General features: G+C 41.8%; 1 protein-coding gene, 1 non-coding gene and 1 pseudogene across 3 annotated transcripts in view; 2 read left to right on the top strand and 1 right to left on the bottom strand.

Moving 5' to 3' along the window:
• APOO (apolipoprotein O) overlaps window positions 1-18,764 on the top strand; it is a 59,297-nt gene that overhangs the window by 15,411 nt on the left and 25,122 nt on the right. The window contains exons 2-5 of the mRNA XM_007463963.1: window positions 7,536-7,643; window positions 8,744-8,863; window positions 12,571-12,625; window positions 15,665-15,760. Coding sequence (XP_007464025.1) covers window positions 7,536-7,643; window positions 8,744-8,863; window positions 12,571-12,625; window positions 15,665-15,760 — 379 coding nt within the window. The remainder of the gene's footprint in view (window positions 1-7,535; window positions 7,644-8,743; window positions 8,864-12,570; window positions 12,626-15,664; window positions 15,761-18,764) is intronic.
• LOC103074252 (peptidyl-prolyl cis-trans isomerase A-like) lies at window positions 594-2,403 on the top strand (annotated as a pseudogene). The gene is made up of 3 exons (XR_457081.1): window positions 594-679; window positions 1,816-1,882; window positions 1,950-2,403. The product of XR_457081.1 is annotated as a peptidyl-prolyl cis-trans isomerase A-like (transcript).
• Window positions 9,177-9,248, bottom strand: TRNAE-UUC (transfer RNA glutamic acid (anticodon UUC)). Its single transcript has one exon. It is a non-coding gene; the product is annotated as a tRNA-Glu (tRNA).

Raw genomic sequence — 18,764 nt, 5'->3', positions numbered from 1 at the left:
GTGTTTTAACCACATGAGCCAGGGAACTCGGTGACACTCCCTCTGAGATTTGCAAAGCTCAGGGTCACCAACTCACCTGTTTCCCCTATGACTGTGGGTCTCTTACAGTTATATTTAAAACCTCAAACAAGCCAATATGTTGCTATGTTGTGTCCTTAATTTGAGACCCTCACCTAGCTGAATTCCAGGAGGGGCATCTAGTGACTGAAGGGCACACTCCAGAGGATAGGCTGGATGTAAAGCAATGCAGCCTTTGGATCTAGTTAGTCTGTAGCTGTAGCTTAGCACTATTGAACATACAGCTCTTAACAGAGTGGGCTTGACTTTGATCTAGCAAGCCAAACTCATCTAATCCATAGTAGAGAATGTTTAATCAGCTCTTGGAAGGTGCATGTGTACTCAGCTTCTGAGCCAAGCCATCTGCCCTGGGTGGAGAGTGAGCCTGGCAAACAAGGATTCTCAGGGACTGTCACTTGGGACAGTGAGTGCTCAGGCCATGGGTACACACAGTCTAGAGGTTCCAGCCCCTCATCAGAAGAGGTCCAGGGGAGATCTCACTTCCCAGGAGGTATTTTCATTCTGGTTGTACCATAATGGGTCAGGACCCGTCATGGAGAGAGAAAGCCTTTGTGTTCATGTCTCACAAGGCAACCCAACAGGAGTACCCATGGGAGAAAAGGTGATAAAGCTAGAGATTTAGTGATATGACCCAGTTGGTTAAATCTTTCTTCAGGAGATCTAACTTCCAGATTCATATTCTTTTTCTTCCTTGGGTAGACAAAAGGTTGAAGAAGAAGATTCTTTGCCCCCTTTATTGCCCTCACACTTTCCTGGGGTGATCTCTACCCATTTTAACAGACTTTCTTTCTTAAATTCTGATATTGAATGGGATAGCCTGTATAATCAATATGAGCTGTAACAAATTATGATAGCCACCCAGTAGGGACTCGGCATTGAGAATCCCCGTTTGTGATAACATCTGGGCAAGGCAGGATGGGGTAGTCTGTCACTATGAGGAGCCCTCTTTGATGCCAAAAAAGAAAGTGAACCACCCAAGATGCTGGGTAGTGCATCAGTGTCAGGCTTGTCTGCCTGTGGATCTTTTACCCAGGCTCTTCCTGTGAGTTTCCATTGCACAGGTCAGTACCACCTAGATCCTTACCATGGTCAGGTGTATGACTGACTCCTTCCTAAGAATGACCCTTGACCTGCAGTTCCCACCCATATTTTAGCATAAACTTGACATGGTTTAGGTGTGTGTGGATTTTTTTTGACATGTAATTTACATACAGTGAGATGCACAGATTGTACGTTGTACAGATCGGGCAACAATTTGAGTTTTGACAAGTGTATACACCTTCTGTAACTCACACCCAATGAAGATATAGATCATTTCTGTCACTGCAGAAAGTTCCCTTGTGTCCCCTTCTTAGTAAGTCTACCCCATGCAAGATTCACCTCCCAGGCATCGACTATTCTGATTTCTATCACAGTGTATTAGGTTTAAGGCCACAGATCTTAAAATCTAGATGGTGGCTGATTTGCAGATGCCGTAACCCCAGAACCTCCCACGCTGTCCAACCATGGTCGGCCCTACCGTTTCTTTTTTTTCTTTTTTTTTTTTTTTTTTTGCGGTACGCGGGCCTCTCACTGTTGTGGCCTCTCCCGTTGTGGAGCACAGGCTCCTGACGCGCAGGCTCAGCGGCCATGGCTCATGGGCCCAGCTGCTCCGCGGCATGTGGGATCTTCCCGGACCGGGGCACGAACCCATGTCCCCTGCATCGGCAGGCGGGCTCTCAACCAGTGCGCCACCAGGGAAGCCCCTACAGTGTTCTTTGACATTGCCATCGATGGTGAGCCCTTGGGCCGTGTCTCCTTCAAGGTAAAGGGCCTGGAAACCAAGAAGTGACTACTCATCCAATCCATAAAGCTATGTTAACAAATTGGAGCTGTTTTCAGACAAAGTTCAAAGACAGCAGAAAACTTTCATGCTCTGAGCACTGGGGAGAAAGGCTTTGGTTATAAAGGTTCCTGCTTTCACAGAATAATTCCGGGATTTATGTGCCAGGGTGGTGACTTCACATGCCATAATGGCACTGGTGGCAAGTCCATCTATGGGGAGAAATTTGATGATGAGAATTTCCTCCTGAAGCATACGGGTCCTGGCATCTTGTCCATGGCAAATGCTGGCCCCAACACAAATGGTTCCCAGTTTTTCATCTGCACTGCCAAGACTGAGTGGTTGGATGGCAAGCATGTTGCCTTTGGCAAGGTGGAAGAGGGCATGAATATTGTGGAAGCCGTGGAGTGCTTTGGGTTCAGGAATGGCAAGACCAGCAAGAAGATCACCACTGCTGACTGTGGACAAATCTAACAATAAATTTGACTTGTGTTTTATCTTAAAAAAAAATCTAGATGGTGAGAGATATCAGAAAATAATACTTATTCATGTAAATTGGTGCTTCTCAAGGCGGGAGGATGCCTCCCAGGAGACTTTTGACAATGTCTAGACACATTTTTGACTTATGGCTGGGAGTGGTTGGCAGTGGCATCTAGTGGGTAGAGGCCAGGGATGCTGCTAAGCCTTCTACAGTGCACAGGACAGCCTCCCAACAAAGGATGATCCAGTTCAAAATGTCAACAGTGCTGAGATTGATAAACCCTGAAGTATACCTCTGCAGAGAGAATTGTGGCCCTGGGGAGTGTTAATCTGTGGATCTCCCAAGTCTCTGGGGATGAGGTTTGTTTTATGTTTTTTTGTTTGTTTGTTTTGTTTGTTGAGAGCTTGCAGGAAACAGAAAGGACAACTGCAAGAGGGACCTTTCTTGAATGCTACCACCCTTGTGGCCACAGTTCTTGCTGTGGAATGGGAGTGACTAACAGGAGAAGAGGGAGATGAAGAAAACAACTTGGGCAATAAAAGGGCAGTCTTAGCATAATATTAAAACTAGAAAAATGGACAAGAGGGAAAAATAAAGTAGAAATTAATGACACCTAAAATACAAGCAGCAAAATAAAAAATAAACAGGTGAGACTACATCAAACTGAAAAACCTCTGCACAGCAAAAGAAACCATCAACAAAGCGAAAAGACAACCTACAGAACAGGAAAAAAATATTTGTACACCATATATCTGATAAGGGGTTAATATCTAAAGTATATAAAGAACACATACAACTCAATAGCAAAAAACAAACAAAAAAATAACCCAATTAAAAAATGGGCAAAGGACCTGAGTAGACATTTCTCCGAATAATATATACAAAAGGCCAGAAGGTACATGAAAAGATGGACAACATCACAAGTCTTTTGGAAAATGCAAATTAAAACCACCATGGGGCTTCCCTGTTGGTGCAGTGGTTGAGAATCTGCCTGCTAATGCAGGGGACACGGGTTCGAGCCCTGGTCTGGGAGGATCCCACATGGTGCGGAGCAACTGGGCCCGTGAGCAACAACTACTGAGCCTCCGCCTCTGGAGCCTGTGCTCCGCAACAAGAGAGGCCGCCATAGTGAGAGAGGCCTGCGCACTGCAATGAAGAGTGGCCCCTGCTTGCCACAACTAGAGAAAGCCCTCTCACAGAAACAAAGACGCAACACAGCAAAAATAAATTAATTAATTAATAAACTCCTACCCGCAACATCTTCTTTAAAAAGAAAAACCACCATGACATACCACCTCACCTGTGTTACAATGGCCATCATCAAAAAGACAAGAGATGAGGGACTTCCCTGGTGGTCCAGTGGTTAAGAATCTGCCTTCCAATGTGGGGACGTGGGTTCGATCCCTGGTCAGGGAACTAAGATCCCTCATGCTGTGGGGCAACTGAGCCCGCGCGCCGCAACTACTGTGCATGCATGCTGCAAACTATGGAGCCCACACACTCTGGAGCCTGAGAGCCACAACTAGAGAGAGAAAACCTGCACGCCACAACTAGAGAAGCCCACACCCCACAACGAAGAGCCTGCGCACTGCAATGAAGATCCCGCATGCTGCAGCTGATACCTGACGCAGCCAAAAATAAATAATAAAATAAGTAGATAAATATATATGTTAAAAAAGAAAAGACGAGATGAATGCTGGCATGGATGTGGAGAAAAGGGAACCCTTGTGCGCTGCTGATGGAATTGTAAATTGGTGCGGCTACCATGGAAAACAGTATGGAGGTTCTTCAAAAAAAAATTAAAAATAGACCTACCATATGATCCAGCAATTCCACTACCAGGAATATATCAAAAGGAAACAAAAACACTGACTCAAAAAGGTATCTGGGGACTTCCCTGGTGGCGCAGTGGTTTGGAATGCGCCTGCCAGTGCAGGGGACCTGGGTTCAATCCCTCGTCCGGGAAGATCCCACATGCAGTGAGCAGCTAAGCCTGTGCATCACAACTACTGAGCCTGCACTCTGGAGCCCACGAGCCACAACTACTGAAGCTCATACGCATAGAGCCCATGCTCCGCAAAAAGAGAAGCTACTGCAATGAGGAAGCCGCGCACCGCAATGAAGAGTAGCCCCCGCTCGCCACAACAAAAGAGCTCTCGTATGCAGCAACAAAGACCCAACGCAGCCAAAAATAAATAAGTAAATTTATTTAAAAAAGAAAAGAATTTAAAAGGTCAACACAAGGCATTATATCAAATGAGGATGAAAAAGGGGACAACATGAACCCAAAATGCTTGGATGAGGAAGTGGGAAAAGGGGTGGGGTACCAGCTATTGACGGTAAGAAAGGGAATCTGAAACAAAGTTGGGGCGGTGCCTGCCAGCTGGCTCAGTGGAAAGTCCCCAGTTTAAGCAGTGTTGTCAGTAGGTTGTGGACAAACCCAGAAGGCAGAGAGCAGTGAGTTGGCACCTGTAGATACCAGCAGCCTCATAGGCCCTCTCCTGGGAAGTAGGGAGGGACCACACTGACTGTCAGCAGTGGCTCACTAACCTTTATCCTGGAGGCAAAAAAAGTTAGTGGCAATATTGCCTGGAAATAAATATCTTTTAAGTATTCCACTTAATGCTTTAGGGTGTGTTATTTTTAAACCAGTTTAAGTAATAACCACTCCTTTTAAAAATAGCTTCTAGCTCTTTATTTGCTTCTGAAATATGGGTATTTCTGTTGTTGTGTGCGACTTCAGGCATACATTTTAAAAAATTTTTTTATTTTATTCATTTTTTTGGGCTGTGTTGGGTCTTTGTTGTTGCGTGCAGGCTTTCTTTAGTTGAGGCGAGTGGGGGTTACTCTTCATTGCAGTGCACGGGCTTCTCACTGCAGTGGCTTCTTGTCGCAGAGCACGGGCTCTAGGTGTGCGGGCTTCAGTAGTTGTGGTGCCTGGGCTTAGTAGTTGTGGCTCACGGGCTCTAGAGCTCAGGCTCAGTAGCTGTGGCGCATGGGCTTAGTTGCTCCGTGGCACGTGGGATCTTCCCGGACCAGGGCTTGAACCCATGTGCCCTGCATTGGCAGGTGGATTCTTAACCACTGTGCCACCAGGGAAGCCCAAGGCATACATTTCAACAGAGCTTTTTAGATTTTATCTAGCATTATATGTTTTGTGAGTATTACAGAGTAGCGTAGTCTTTCACATTACGGGCACTGCAGATCTCAGGAATATGATTTCTGTGATGCCAAATCATGCCTAAGTAGTTAGAACAAGTCAGCTAGTCATTTATTTTTTGCCTCTCTTCTGTCCATTCATGCAGGCATTAAACAGTTCTTGAGCATTTCTTATGTGTTAGGCACAGTTATAGACATGAGGAATACAGGGTAAGACACAGCCCCATCCTGAAAGGGCTTCCAGTTTGGGAGGGAGAACTTGATAGACATAAATAAATGGATAAATTAAAAAAGAAAAGCAATAAGTCTCCATGCTCTTAGGCAATTGTACATAAAGGCAAAGCAAATATAGAACATTCTAGGCAGAGGAACCAGCATGTGTGAACCCATGAGGCTGGGAAGCAGCATGGGAGAAATATAGGGAGTTCAAGTTTTGTGGGAAAAGGCAGAGTGACAGATGAAGTTAAGAAGGTGGTTGGGGTCAGATCATAAATGGGCCTTGTTTGGCTCACATAAAAGTCCTAGGTAATGAATACCAAAGGATCTCAAATAAGGATAGAAGATATTCGGGTTTGCAGTTCAGAAAGATCATTCTTTTGCATTGTGGTGGTTTGAGTCATCAGAGGTCCAGGTGAACATTTAGAATTAAGCTGTTGAAACAATCCAGGAAAGAAACAAGGGCCCAAGGGAAGATTGTACAGGAGAAGATAAAGAGGAGAGAGTGAATTAAGTTCATTTAATAGGCAGAATTAACAGGACTTAATGACCAATAGGATGGTGGGGGGAGGCAGTGGAGATGACCTCAGAGTTTCCGATTGGGTTGTCTAGTTGGATGGTGGCACCATTCCTGAGAGAAGTAGAGGAAGAGGGGGCATTTCTGGGGTAAGGATGCAAGAGGGTCAAGTGCTGTGTATTAATTTTTAAAATGTGTCACTTTTCAAAAAGCTTTCTAGATTCCACAGCACACATTCACCTGTCAGGCCTAGTATAGACTTGGAGGCACAGACAGGATCCTGATGAGTTGGTTTTGGGTGTTCTTGGTGTAGGGAGCTTGTGTCCCATCCAAGTGGAAATGTCCAGAAGTAATAGGATAAATGAGTTGGGGACTCAGGAGAGAGCTCTGGGCTGGAGCTGCATATCTAGGGATCACGCTTCATGTTGAAGCCATGGGCATGAGTGACCTAGTCAGGGAGAGCAAGGCACAGAAAGAGACTTGAGTTTGGGAACTGAGGCTGGGAGAGAGCGGGTCTGAGCGGGAATGGAAAGGGAGAGCTGCTCAAAGTTTGATTATTGGAATTATCGAAAGAATCTTCACCCTGTTCAATGAATCACTAGGTGAGATCATTAAAAACTCCTTCCCGGGCTTCCCTGGTGGTGCAGTGGTTAAAGAATCCACCTGCTAATGCAGGGGACACGGGTTCAAGCCCTGATCCGGGAAGATCCCACATGCCACGGAGCAACTAAGCCCGTGTGCCACAACTGCTGAGCCTGCGCTCTAGAGCCCAAGAACCACAAGTACTGGTCCTGTGTGCCACAACTACTGAAGTCTGTGTGCCTAAAATCCATGCTCCACAACAAGAGAAGCCACCGCAATGAGTAGCCCGCGCACCACAACCAAGAGTAGCCCCCGCTCGCTGCAACTAGAGAAAGCCCGTGCATGGCAATGAAGACCCAATGCAGCCAAAAAAAGAAAGCTCCTTCCCCTGTTGTTATTGGGGAGGGGAGGGGAGGTGTTATCTTTTGTTTTCCTTGAAAGGCTAAGTAGAAAACTTAGAAACTACTGTTTTGGAAATGAAGATAAAGGTGACCTGGAATTTTAAGTCCACGAGAACATGTTTTTTAGTTTCTGACTTCCATAAAACTTCGGGAATACATTTCTCATAACACGCAATAAGCCTCTCAGGGCAGGAGTGGCTGAGGTTGCAAATGTGCCCACGTTATGTACCTTCAGTTTGTAGAACTGAGAGAAGGCTTAAGATTGTTTCTGTGTTTCAGGTAATTCAGAGGTCTGTGGGGCCGACCAGCCTGAGCCTGCTCACCTTCAAAGTCTATGCATCAGCAAAAAAGGACTCATCTCACAAAGCTGCTGTGAAGGTTAATGAGGTAACATGTGATATATTTTGAATATGTGATTTAGTTACTATGGGAAGCATACAAATTGAATATCAGGAAGATAGGACAATTCAGAAGATATTTAAAAGGAGGAAATAGTGCTTCCTTGTGGGAAGCTGCTAGACTATGGCTTTTTCAACTTTAATTAATGGTACTTAGCTAAGGGCGTAATTAAGGAATTTTTCCTAGATTTTTAGTGGGGAATCTGCTCTGTCCCAGTAGATTGTAAGCACAAGTCACTTCTAAGTGATCTGCCTGCTTCCAGACTGCTTATCAAGCCAGGAAAACATTCACATTTTTCCCTTTCCTAAGAAACTAAAGACCAGGGTTCATCCTGCTTTTTGGCTGGATTAGAGGCTCATAAGTAGATGCTTAATAAATACTAAATAAATAAAACAGGAAATCATCTCTCCATTGTTTACATTCCTTTTTGTCTATACTTCCCACTGATTATTTTAGATATTTGGTTTCTTTTGACTTTGAGTAAAGTGTCATAAAGATCTCCCTTCAGTTATGGTCAGGGTTACTTGAATGGTGTTTACCTAAAGCTAAATAGCTTGTTTTTTTGCCCTTTACTCTCTTCTTCTCAGGCCTTGGGACAGTGGCATTTTTGAGGGTGAAGAAGGCAGCCAGTGGTGGCTGTGAAATGTTTCCTCTCTGGTGGGGAACAAACCTGCTATTCTGCTTTGATTAGCACTAGACTGATCACTAGAACTAAGTCATATGCTATTCAGTTATCCTCAAGCTTTTTTTTCCTATCCCACCTCCGACCCACCATTTAGAGTAATAGAATCCTTTGTCCAAACTAAATCTAAGATGAAATAACAAATACTAATATATAAAATGGGTAAAAGGGGACTGCTTTGTCTGCTATGAGTAGGGTTGGGGGAGGCTAGGACACCTCATAGCCCTGCTCTCTTGGCCTTGTCCTTATTGATTAAGGTGCAAAGATCGTCTGAAGCAAGGTTCAGGGTGCACATAACCCTTATTCACTGTAGTTTGTGAATTATTACAAATTTAATAATTGATTGTTATTTCATTACTGTATACACTTCTTAATTTCTTTTTATTTTGTTTTTCAATCTTTGCAGCTTTCACTCTACTCTGTTCCTGAGGGTCAGTCTAAATATGTGGAAGAGCCAAGGACCCAACTTGAAGAAAGCATCTCCCATCTCCGACATTATTGCGAACCATATACAAGTTGGTGTCAGGTACAGACAGCTGTTCTGAAAATGGAATGAATGCATTTCTGTTTAGAGTCAGTAGTAAAAAGTCTGTACTGGCTGCGTGTTTTCAGAAAAAGGCACAATAAAGGGCCCCAACTTAAGAGTGCCTGACTTAAAAATGTTCGTCAGTGCCATCTCTGGAGGGGAGCAGAGAGCCCTAGCTTCCTGGTGGCAGCTGTTGCCATAGCTGCAGAGTTTCCCTCCCACTGGGCAGCCTGTATCATGTTGACTAGAGAGCAGAGGCCCATGGTACCTATCTTTTTTTTTTGGCCAGGCCGTTCGGCTTGTGGGATCTTAGTTCCCCGACCAGGACTTGAACCAGGGCCACGGCAGTGAAAGCGCCGAGTCCTAACTACTGGACCACCGGGGAATTCCCCCACGGTGCCTATCTTGTTGGTTGCGGCTATGAAAACATTATTGTCCACCAGGGGAGGATATGGGGCTGGAACTATGTAAACATTTATATCAAAATTAGGAAGTTTCTCTCCCCACAGAGATTCTACAAGTCAGTACCACTTTATTTTATTTCATTTTTTAATTAATTAATTATTTATTATTGGCTGTGTTGGGTCTTTGTTGCTGCATGCTGGCTTTCTCTAGTTGCAGCGAGCCGGGGCTACTCTTCATTGTGGTGCGCAGGCTTCTCATTGAGGTGGCTTCTCTTGTTGCGGAGCACGGGATCTAGGCGCACGAGCTTCAGTAGCTGTAGCACGCGGGCTCAGTAGTTGTGGCTCACGGGCTCTAGACCACAGGCTTAGTAGTTGCGGCATACGGCCTTAGTTGCCCTGTGGCATGTGGGATCCTCCTGGACCAGGGCTCAAACCCGTGTCCCCTGCATTGGCAGGCAGATTCTTAACAAGTGTGCCACCAGGGAAATCCCAGTACCACTTTAAACAGGAATGGGTACAGAGGATTTTGAATGCTATAATAGGAGGGTAGATAACTAAAAGATGGTGGAATTACATACTTGAGTACTTAACTGTTTCCCTTAGTGACCAAAGATCTGCATATACAGATTGACTTTTACTGCTCAGGTTTTAAATCAGGCATTTGTCATTATGTTCATGAAAGCATGTGTGCAATTTTTAACATAGGAAACCAAAATTTACAGAATGTTTTCGTGGGCTTTGATATGTATATTTGCCACACTTGATCTTGATTTTGAAAACTGATGACAAAGTAAAAGAATGTAGATGTGTGTGACGTGGTCTAGATTTACTTTGCTTGAGATGATAAACTCAATTTTCATCCAGAACTTGTTTTAGAATTTTTCATTTCCACTGTCTGTGCCAATGCTGAACTTTTGTTCACCAATTTAGAAAGAAAATAGCATAAATTAGGCCATTATACTAAAGTACCGTAACCATATTATTGAGTTATGAAATACCTAAAGACTTTGTACATAATGTGTTGTAACACACTTAAACTTTATTCTCTTGTTCTAGAAGATTTTTTAATTTTAACATCTTTATTGGAGTATACTTGCTTTACAACTGTGTGTTAGTTTCTGCTTTATAACAAAGTGAATCAGCTATACATATACAGATATCCCCATAACTCTTCCCTCTTGCCTCTCCCTCCCTCCCTATCCCACCCCTCTAGGTGGTCACAAAGCACCGAGGTGATCTCCCTGTGCTATGCAGCTGCTTCCCACTAGCTATCTATTTTACATTTGGTAGTATATATATGTCCATGCCACTCTCTCACTTTGTCCCAGCTTACCCTTCCCCCTCCCCGTGTCCTTAAGCCACTATGGAGAACAGTATGGAGGTTCCTTAAAAAACTGAAAATAGGGGCTTCCCTGGTGGCGCAGTGGTTGGGAGTCCGCCTGCCGATGCAGGGGACACAGGTTCGTGCCCCGGTTCAGGAAGATCCCACATGCCGCGGAGCAGCTGGGCCTGTGAGCCATGGCCGCTGGACCTGCGCATCCGGAGCCTGTGCACCACAACGGGAGAGGCCACAACAGTGAGAGGCCCACGTACTGCAAAAAAAAAAAAAAAAAAAAAAAAAACCCTGAAAATAGAACTACCATACATCCCAGCAATCCCACTCCTGACCATATACCCTGAGAAAACCATAATTCAAGAAGAGTCATATACCAAAATGTTCATTGCAGCTCTATTTACAATAGCCAGGACATGGAAGCAACCTAAGTGTCCATCAACAGATGAATGGATAAAGAAGGTGTGGCACATATATACAATGGAATATTACTCAGCCATAAAAAGAAACGAAATTGAGTTATTTGTAGTGGATGGTCCTAGAGTCTGTCATACAGAGTGAAGTAAGTCAGAAAGAGAAAAACAAATACTGTATGCTAACACATATATATGGAATATTAAAAAAAAAAAGGTTCTGAAGAACCTAGGGGCAGGATAGGAATAAAGCGGCAGACGTAGAGAATGGACTAGAAGATTTTTAAACCATCTGCCAGTGGTTAAGATAAGGTCAGCACATTTGCAAATATTTCTGTATCATGTAGGCATGACTACTGTTATTTCTCTCTTGCTCTTTTTCTTTTGTGGTTATATAAGTACTTTGTCTCTACCTTTCAACCCAGGGTTGCTTTTTGGTTTTTACATTTTCATCTGTGCATGATGCTTAGTGCATCAAAACCCCTCAGAATAGTTATCAACATGTTTATTTGTACTAGTTATATGTAAAAAAAGCTTTTTTGTGTGATTACACTGGTTTTATTTTCCTATAGATTGAAGTCTTCATGAATGAAAATTTTTCTCATTCCTGGCTCCATTTTCAGGCCTACAAGTTCTAGTCCATTCAAGAACTGATTTAATTTTTCTTCATAGTAAACAGATTATGCTAGCAAAAGAAGTGGACAGTCAGTCTAGACATTGATCTGTAGTTTTTCTCTTTTCATGTGCAGAAAAAAACTAATAATGGATTTTAATGAAGCAGTACTCAGGTTTTTTAAATGTTCTTTATGTCCTCCCCCAAATTCAGCACTTATTATTTAAGGCCATTTAACAGTATTAGGGTAACTTGCTCTGACTTGAACTGAATTAAAATAAATCATTTTCCAAGTGGCAACAGGTTCTGATATCTTCTGATACCCACATATCTCTTTTCCCATCTTTACTGTACACTTTTTGAAGTAGTCCCTTGCTTTCTTTAGGATCATCTGATGTTCACGTTCAAAGCCTTTTTACTGTTGTGGTTAAGAGAATGTTATTACTTCATTTGCTCAATTGGGGTAAATGTTTCTCCAAACCTGGATGTAGACTCCTTTGTCCCATTAAAGCTGGTCATTCCTCTTCCTGCTTCAAATGGGCAGTTTTCAGATATAGGCTCTAAAATCATGGCAAATCAGGAAATAGACTTAATATGAATGCTTTAATCTCACAGGGAAAGAATATCCACTTTAATTATCAAGGGGATTGATTTTTTTTCGTCCTCTTCAATTTCAATAGAAGAACGAAAAGGCTGGGTTGTTGAAACCACTCTACTTGAAATGTTTGCTTCCTGTGGCAATAATAAGCCATTCTGCTGAGCAATTTATGGTGAAGGGGAAATTAGAAAAGGAAAAACAACACAAAAAACCCAGGTAGAGAGTATATCCCTTTGTTCAAAAAGTGCTAATAACATGATAATTTATTCAGTAAAGACAAATATATTTATTGCTACTTTCTAATCAGCAAATCCTATTGATTCTTTTTTTTCCCTCACCTTTTTAGGAAATGTACTCCCAAACTAAGCCCAAGATGCAAAGTTTGGTTCAGTGGGGGTTAGGTAAGTCGATTTTTAATTAGGCATAATCAGTTTGTTTGACATTGGATTCTTTTTTTTGTTTTTTGACGTTGGATTCTTTAACTGAGAGCCCATGGATGGGCTCCAGGAGATCTGTGAATTCCTTAAAATTGTATGTAGAATTTTAGAGCTATTTGGATTTTTCTGGAAAGAGGATCTATTTTTTTCATCAGATTTCAGAGAACTAGTGTCCCCAAACACTCAGGTAAGTCTCTTCAAGATCATTAGGATTGTTGGCCTAGCAGATGCAGATACACTGGATTTTCTTTCTTTAAATCTATCTCCAGGTGCAATGTCCTAACTCGTCTATAGGTTTTCAGAATCAGGATAGCTCATTGGCACAGCTATTAATACATGTTACAGAAGTTTAGAGGCAGGAAGGAACTGGGCTGGTGTGCCTAGGAAAGGCTTTATTGCATAATTTGTAGTGTTCTTACATGTTTTCATTTGTTTTTTATCGCCTTTGATTGTTTTTCACATTCACTTAACACATACACTCATAAACTGGTTTCACAGTCTATGTTCTAACTAATATCAGGAACTGATAAATTAATAGACATTGATCATATTTCATTCCTTTTATTGGACATCTCAGCCAGTCATCCTCTTGTTTTTACAAGTGTTTCCGTGACAATAAAATAAGCATGAGTACCATTTATTTCTTAGTGAAGATTATCATAGTATTGATACACTGATACCCCTGAGACTACTATATAAGTAAATTCTTCATTTGAAGACAGGCATATTAGTAGCTTACCACTTTTTAAAATTATTCATGTATGTTAATATATTAATTTTATAAACACTTATTTAGTGCTTATTAGGTGTCAGGAACTAGTCTAAGTGCTTTGAAAGTATTAATTTATGTACAATCCTCATAACAACCTTGGCAGTTAGGTACTCTGCTACCTTCATTTTTTACCTGAGGAAGCTAAAGAACTCCTGATCTTTTATCTATATGTGTGACTGAGGTGTCTCTTCATTGTCGCCTATCATTTCCCATTGATTCACAGCAGTAGGCAGTATTTGCAGTATGAGTCTTGTTTTTCTTCTCCTGGACTCATAGTTACTGCAAAGACTTAGGAAGAAACGTTCCATTATGAGTTGCATTGTTGTCTGCCAAGGCAACCAGTCCATTTCCCAGGAGTCATAGCCAAGACATGTTGCTAGAAGCTGGGCTTCATATTTATTGTAGTCTTACAGCATATCTTCTTTCCCATTTCTTTGTGATTTTCCCACTTTGGCTGAGCTCACCAAGGCATCTGGGTGTCCTTCTATCACCTGCTCTGTGTGCCTGTCTAGAATTGAAAATACCATGCTGGTAGGCAAAAATAAAGGGAAGCAGAAAATTGCCTCAAATGATCCAGACGAGAGGATGAAAAGTTAAAACCAGGTTAAAGGCAAAATAAGTAAAAGGCCAACAGGAATTGGTGCAAAGAGCACAAGCCCTATAGTAGTATTTAAAATGATCACCACATTTCCCAAAGAAGCCAAGAAAAGGATAACTGGCACATGCCTAGTATTATCTAGACGAGAGAATTATTGAGTATTCCAGTTAATTCGGTTCCATGTACGTCTGTTAAGTCACCATCATGGCAGGCATTGAAGAGAGAGGCTGATTGAGACAGTGGTCACAGCCACTGAGGTGCATATAATAAAGTGTTCAATACTAGCACAAATACAGAAACAGTCATAGACCACCATTGAAGGTACAGAGGAAAGAGACTAGTTTAACAGAGATTGGGGAGATGGGAGCAGTCAGGGAAGGAGTTCTGAGATGAGTCTTGAAGGAACAGTTAGCCACACCAAAACATGGGGGTGAGAATTGGGAGGCATTCCACACAGAGGGCACAGCATGACCAAGGCTTGGAGTGGTCACTTAGTGTTGCATGTGCCGGGAACTGGAAGCAGATTGGGAGTGCTGAAGATGAGGTTGAGAGACCTGCAGGCTTTTCAAGTTGTGACCTAGCTGAAACCCCTTTGTTAATTCATTCAGTATCCATTAACTCCTAGCAGGGCTTCAAATAAGTATCTGTTGAGTGAACATCCACTATTTACCACTGGGGGAAAATGACATAGAAGTCTAAGCAGTCCACCATTAAGGAGCAGATATTCTCTTTGAGGAGACATAAAATACACCCTGAATAATTAAAAACAAGGGCCGTACAATTAGGCACCAAATGACGGTAGAGAAAATAAATATGGTGGGACTTCAGAGGAGAAAGAGAGGTGTGGGCTGATGAGTATAGGAAAGGCTTTTCTGAGGAGGTAGGACTTAAGCTAGCTTTTATTTGGTGGCATTTGGCTCAGGGGAGAGGAGAGGCGGCCTCATGCGAATGAGGTCATAATGCATGGTCAGGCGTGGCAAGTAGACTCACATGTTGCATTTATTTGTATTTATTTTATCTATCATCAGTGACTATTTCCTGCATATACTTGCACTACAAATTTCCTTCATTATCCAGAGTTATTCTTATCTTGAGTTTAAATAATGAATTCAGATGGCAAAAGATACATTTTTTTTCCTGAGTCTAATGTATTTGGTTCCTGAATTTTATAGAGAGCAAGCAGCAAAGCTTCAGATAGTGACAGATCTATCCAAATATTTATCCAAATTTATTCTGTTTCTGTGTTTGGATAGCAAGGGATTCCTGTATTTGTCTTTCTGCCCTTATGAATAATTGATTCAGATCTGTTGCCTTCAGGAATATGAAGGTAATCTAACATTACTTTATTGTCAGAATGTCATCAGGCTAAAAAGTGTTTGAAAATTGGATACTTGTGACGTAACTAGTAAATCATTTTATCTCTTACATAAAAAGAACTTGTTGAGAAGAAGCATATTAACAGAAAGCAAAGAATACATTATTTGAAAAGCATTTGCTACTACATATGCTACTTATATTTGACTTTTTTGTTTTGTTCTTTATGTTTATTTTTAATTGAAGTATAGTTGACATACATGTTTTGTTTTTTAATGAGCAATTTATAAAACTGTTTCCTGGTCTGATTCTATTATAGACAGCTATGAATATCTCCAAAATGCACCTCCTGGATTTTTTCCAAGACTTGGTGTTATTGGTTTTTCTGGAGTTGTTGGACTGCTTTTGGCTAGAGGTAGGTACAATTTTGTAGTTTTTTTTTTAAACAATTCATAAGGGAGACATAACATATACATTTGTTTTTTTCTTTTCACTTACCAGTTTTTGGAATAATGAGTTAGTTCCTGAATATGGCCTTCTTGATGTATAATTGATGTGGTTGTTTTCTCCAGTATATTTGATTTTAAACATATATAGAAATTGTAAAAAAATAAAATGAAAGAAATTATATACTTTTGGTTACAAAAAGAAAACTCAAAATGGATTAAAGACCTAAATGTAAGGCCAGACACTATCAAACTCTTAGAGGAAAGCATAGGCAGAACACTCCGTGACATAAATCACAGCAAGATCCTTTTTGACCCACCTCCTAGAGAAACGGAAATAAAAAAATGAGACCTAATAAAACTTAAAAGCTTTTGCACAACAAATGGAACCATAAACAAGACCAAAAGACATCCCTCAGAATGGGAGAAAACATTTGCACATGAAGCAACTGACAAAGGATTAATCTCCAAAATTTACAAGCAGCTCATGCAGCTCAATATCCAAAAAACAAACAACCCAATCCAAAAATGGGCAGAAGACCTAAATAGACATTTCTCCAAAGAAGATTTACAGATTGCCAACAAACACATGAAAGAATTCTCAACATCATTAATCATTAGAGAAATGCAAATCAAAACTACAATGAGATATCATCTCACACCAGTCAGAATGGCCATCATCAAAAGATCTACAAACAATAAATGCTAGAGAGGGTGTGGAGAAAAGAGAACCCTCTTGCTCTGTTGGTGGGAATGTGAATTGATACAGCCAGTATGGAGAACAGTATGGAGGTTCCTTAAAAAACTAAAAATAGAACTACCATACGACCTAGCAATCCCACTACTGGGCATATACCCTGAGAAAACCATAATTCAAAAAGAGTCATGTACCAAAATGTTCACTGCAGCTCTATTTACAATAGCCAGGACATGGAAGCAACCTAAGTGTCCATTGGCAGATGAATGGATAAAGAAGATGTGGCACATATATACAATGGAATATTAACTCAGCCTTAAAAAGAAACGAAATTGAGTTATTTGTAGTGAGGTGGATGGACCTAGAGTCTGTCATACAGAATGAAGTAAGTCAGAAAGAGAAAAACAAATACTGTATGGTAACACATATATATGGAATCTAAGAAGGAAAAAAAAGATTGTGAAGAACCTAAGGGCAAGATGGGAATAAAGACACAGACCTACTAGAGAATGGACTTGAGGATATGGAGCAGGGAAGGGTAAGCTGTGACAAAGTGAGAGAGTGGATGGACATATATTCACTACCAAATGTAAAATAGATTAGATAGCTAGTGGGAAGTAGTCACATAGCACAGGAAGATCAGCTCAGAGCTTTGTGACCACCTAGAGAGGTGGGATAGGGAGGATGGGAAGGAGAGGCAAGAGGGAGGGTATATGGGGATATATGTTTACGTATAGCTGATTCACTTTGTTATACAGCAGAAACTAACACACCATTGTAAAGCAGTTATACTCCAATAAAGATGTTTAAAAAAAAAATTAGACATTTTCTGAAAAGAGAGCCATATTGCTTACAGAATACCCCACATCAATACAATCTAAGGAGGAAGAAAATTTGTAAAATTCAAAGGAGTTTCTGGCCTGCGTACCGGAAAAAAAAAAAAAAAAGATCATTTTCTCTAATAAGAACCTACTGAATATCACAGGGAACTCTATTCAATACTCTGTGATGACCTATATGGGAATAGAGTATAGAAAAGAGTGGATATATGTATATGTATAACTGACTCACTTTGCTGTACAGCAGAAACTAACACAGTGTTGTAAATCAACTATACTCCAATAAAAAAATTAATTAGAATTAAAAAAGAAAAAGAAATTAGTTATCCTTTATAGGCACATTTACTTGGTCAAGTTCCTGTTGCTCTTTGATACAGAAAGAGTGAACTTTCATTAATGAAGATCTGTCATACCTGAGAAACTGTAAATATTTCACTCTTAAGATTAAGCTATAAAGATGTTAAAAAAAAAAATTAAGCTATTAGGGCTTCCCTGTTGGTGCAGTGGTTAAAAATCTGCCTGCCAATGCAGGGGACGGGGGTTTGAGCCCTGGCCTGGGAAGATTGCACATGCCACCGAGCGACTGGGCCCGTGCACCACACCTACTGAGCCTGCACTCTAGAGCCCACGAGCCACAACTACTGAAGCCCACATGCCACAACTACTGAAGCCCACGCGCCTAGAGCCCATGCTCCACAATAAGAGAAGCCACCTCAATGAGAAGTCCGCGCACCACAACGAATAGTGGCCCCACTCTCTGCAACTAGAGAAAGCCCATGCACAACAATGAAGACCCAATGCAGCCAAAAATAAAATAAATTTATATTAAAATAAAAGATCAGGCTATTATTCCTAGTAACAGTGATTTCATGGAGAGTTTATTAATTTCTTGATGTCTTGTACCTTCAGTCAGTGATGAAAAAAATTGTAAAAATACTTAAAATTAGGGACTTCCCTGGGGTCCAGTGGTTAAGAATCCACCTTCCAGTGCAGAGGACGCAGGTTCCACTCCTGGTCGGGGAACTAGGATCCCACATGCCACAGGGCAACTAAGCCTGCATGCCGCAACTACTGAGCCCGCACACTCTGGAGCCTTTGCACCACAACTAGAGAGCCTGTGCATCACAACTACTGAGCCCCTGTGCTCTAGAGCCCACGTGCCATAACTAGAGAGAAGCCCGTGCACTGCAACGAAGAGCCTGCATGCCCCAAGGATCTCGCGTGCTGCAACTAAGACCTAATTTAGCGAAATAAATATTTTTTAAAAATATACTTAAGGGCTTCCCTGGTGGCGCAGTGGTTGAGAGTCAGCCTGCCGATGCAGGGGACACGGGTTCGTGCCCAGGTCCGGGAAGATCCCCCGTGCCACGGAGCGGCTGGGCCCGTGAGCCATGGCCGCTGAGCCTGCGCGTCCGGAGCCTGTGCTCCGCAACGGGG

Source organism: Lipotes vexillifer, unplaced genomic scaffold (genome assembly GCF_000442215.2).
Source record: "Lipotes vexillifer unplaced genomic scaffold, Lipotes_vexillifer_v1.1 scaffold587, whole genome shotgun sequence".
NCBI lineage: Eukaryota > Metazoa > Chordata > Mammalia > Artiodactyla > Lipotidae > Lipotes > Lipotes vexillifer.
The sequence above is the reverse complement of the archived record's forward strand: the minus strand, read 5'-3'. Positions and strand labels throughout refer to the sequence as shown.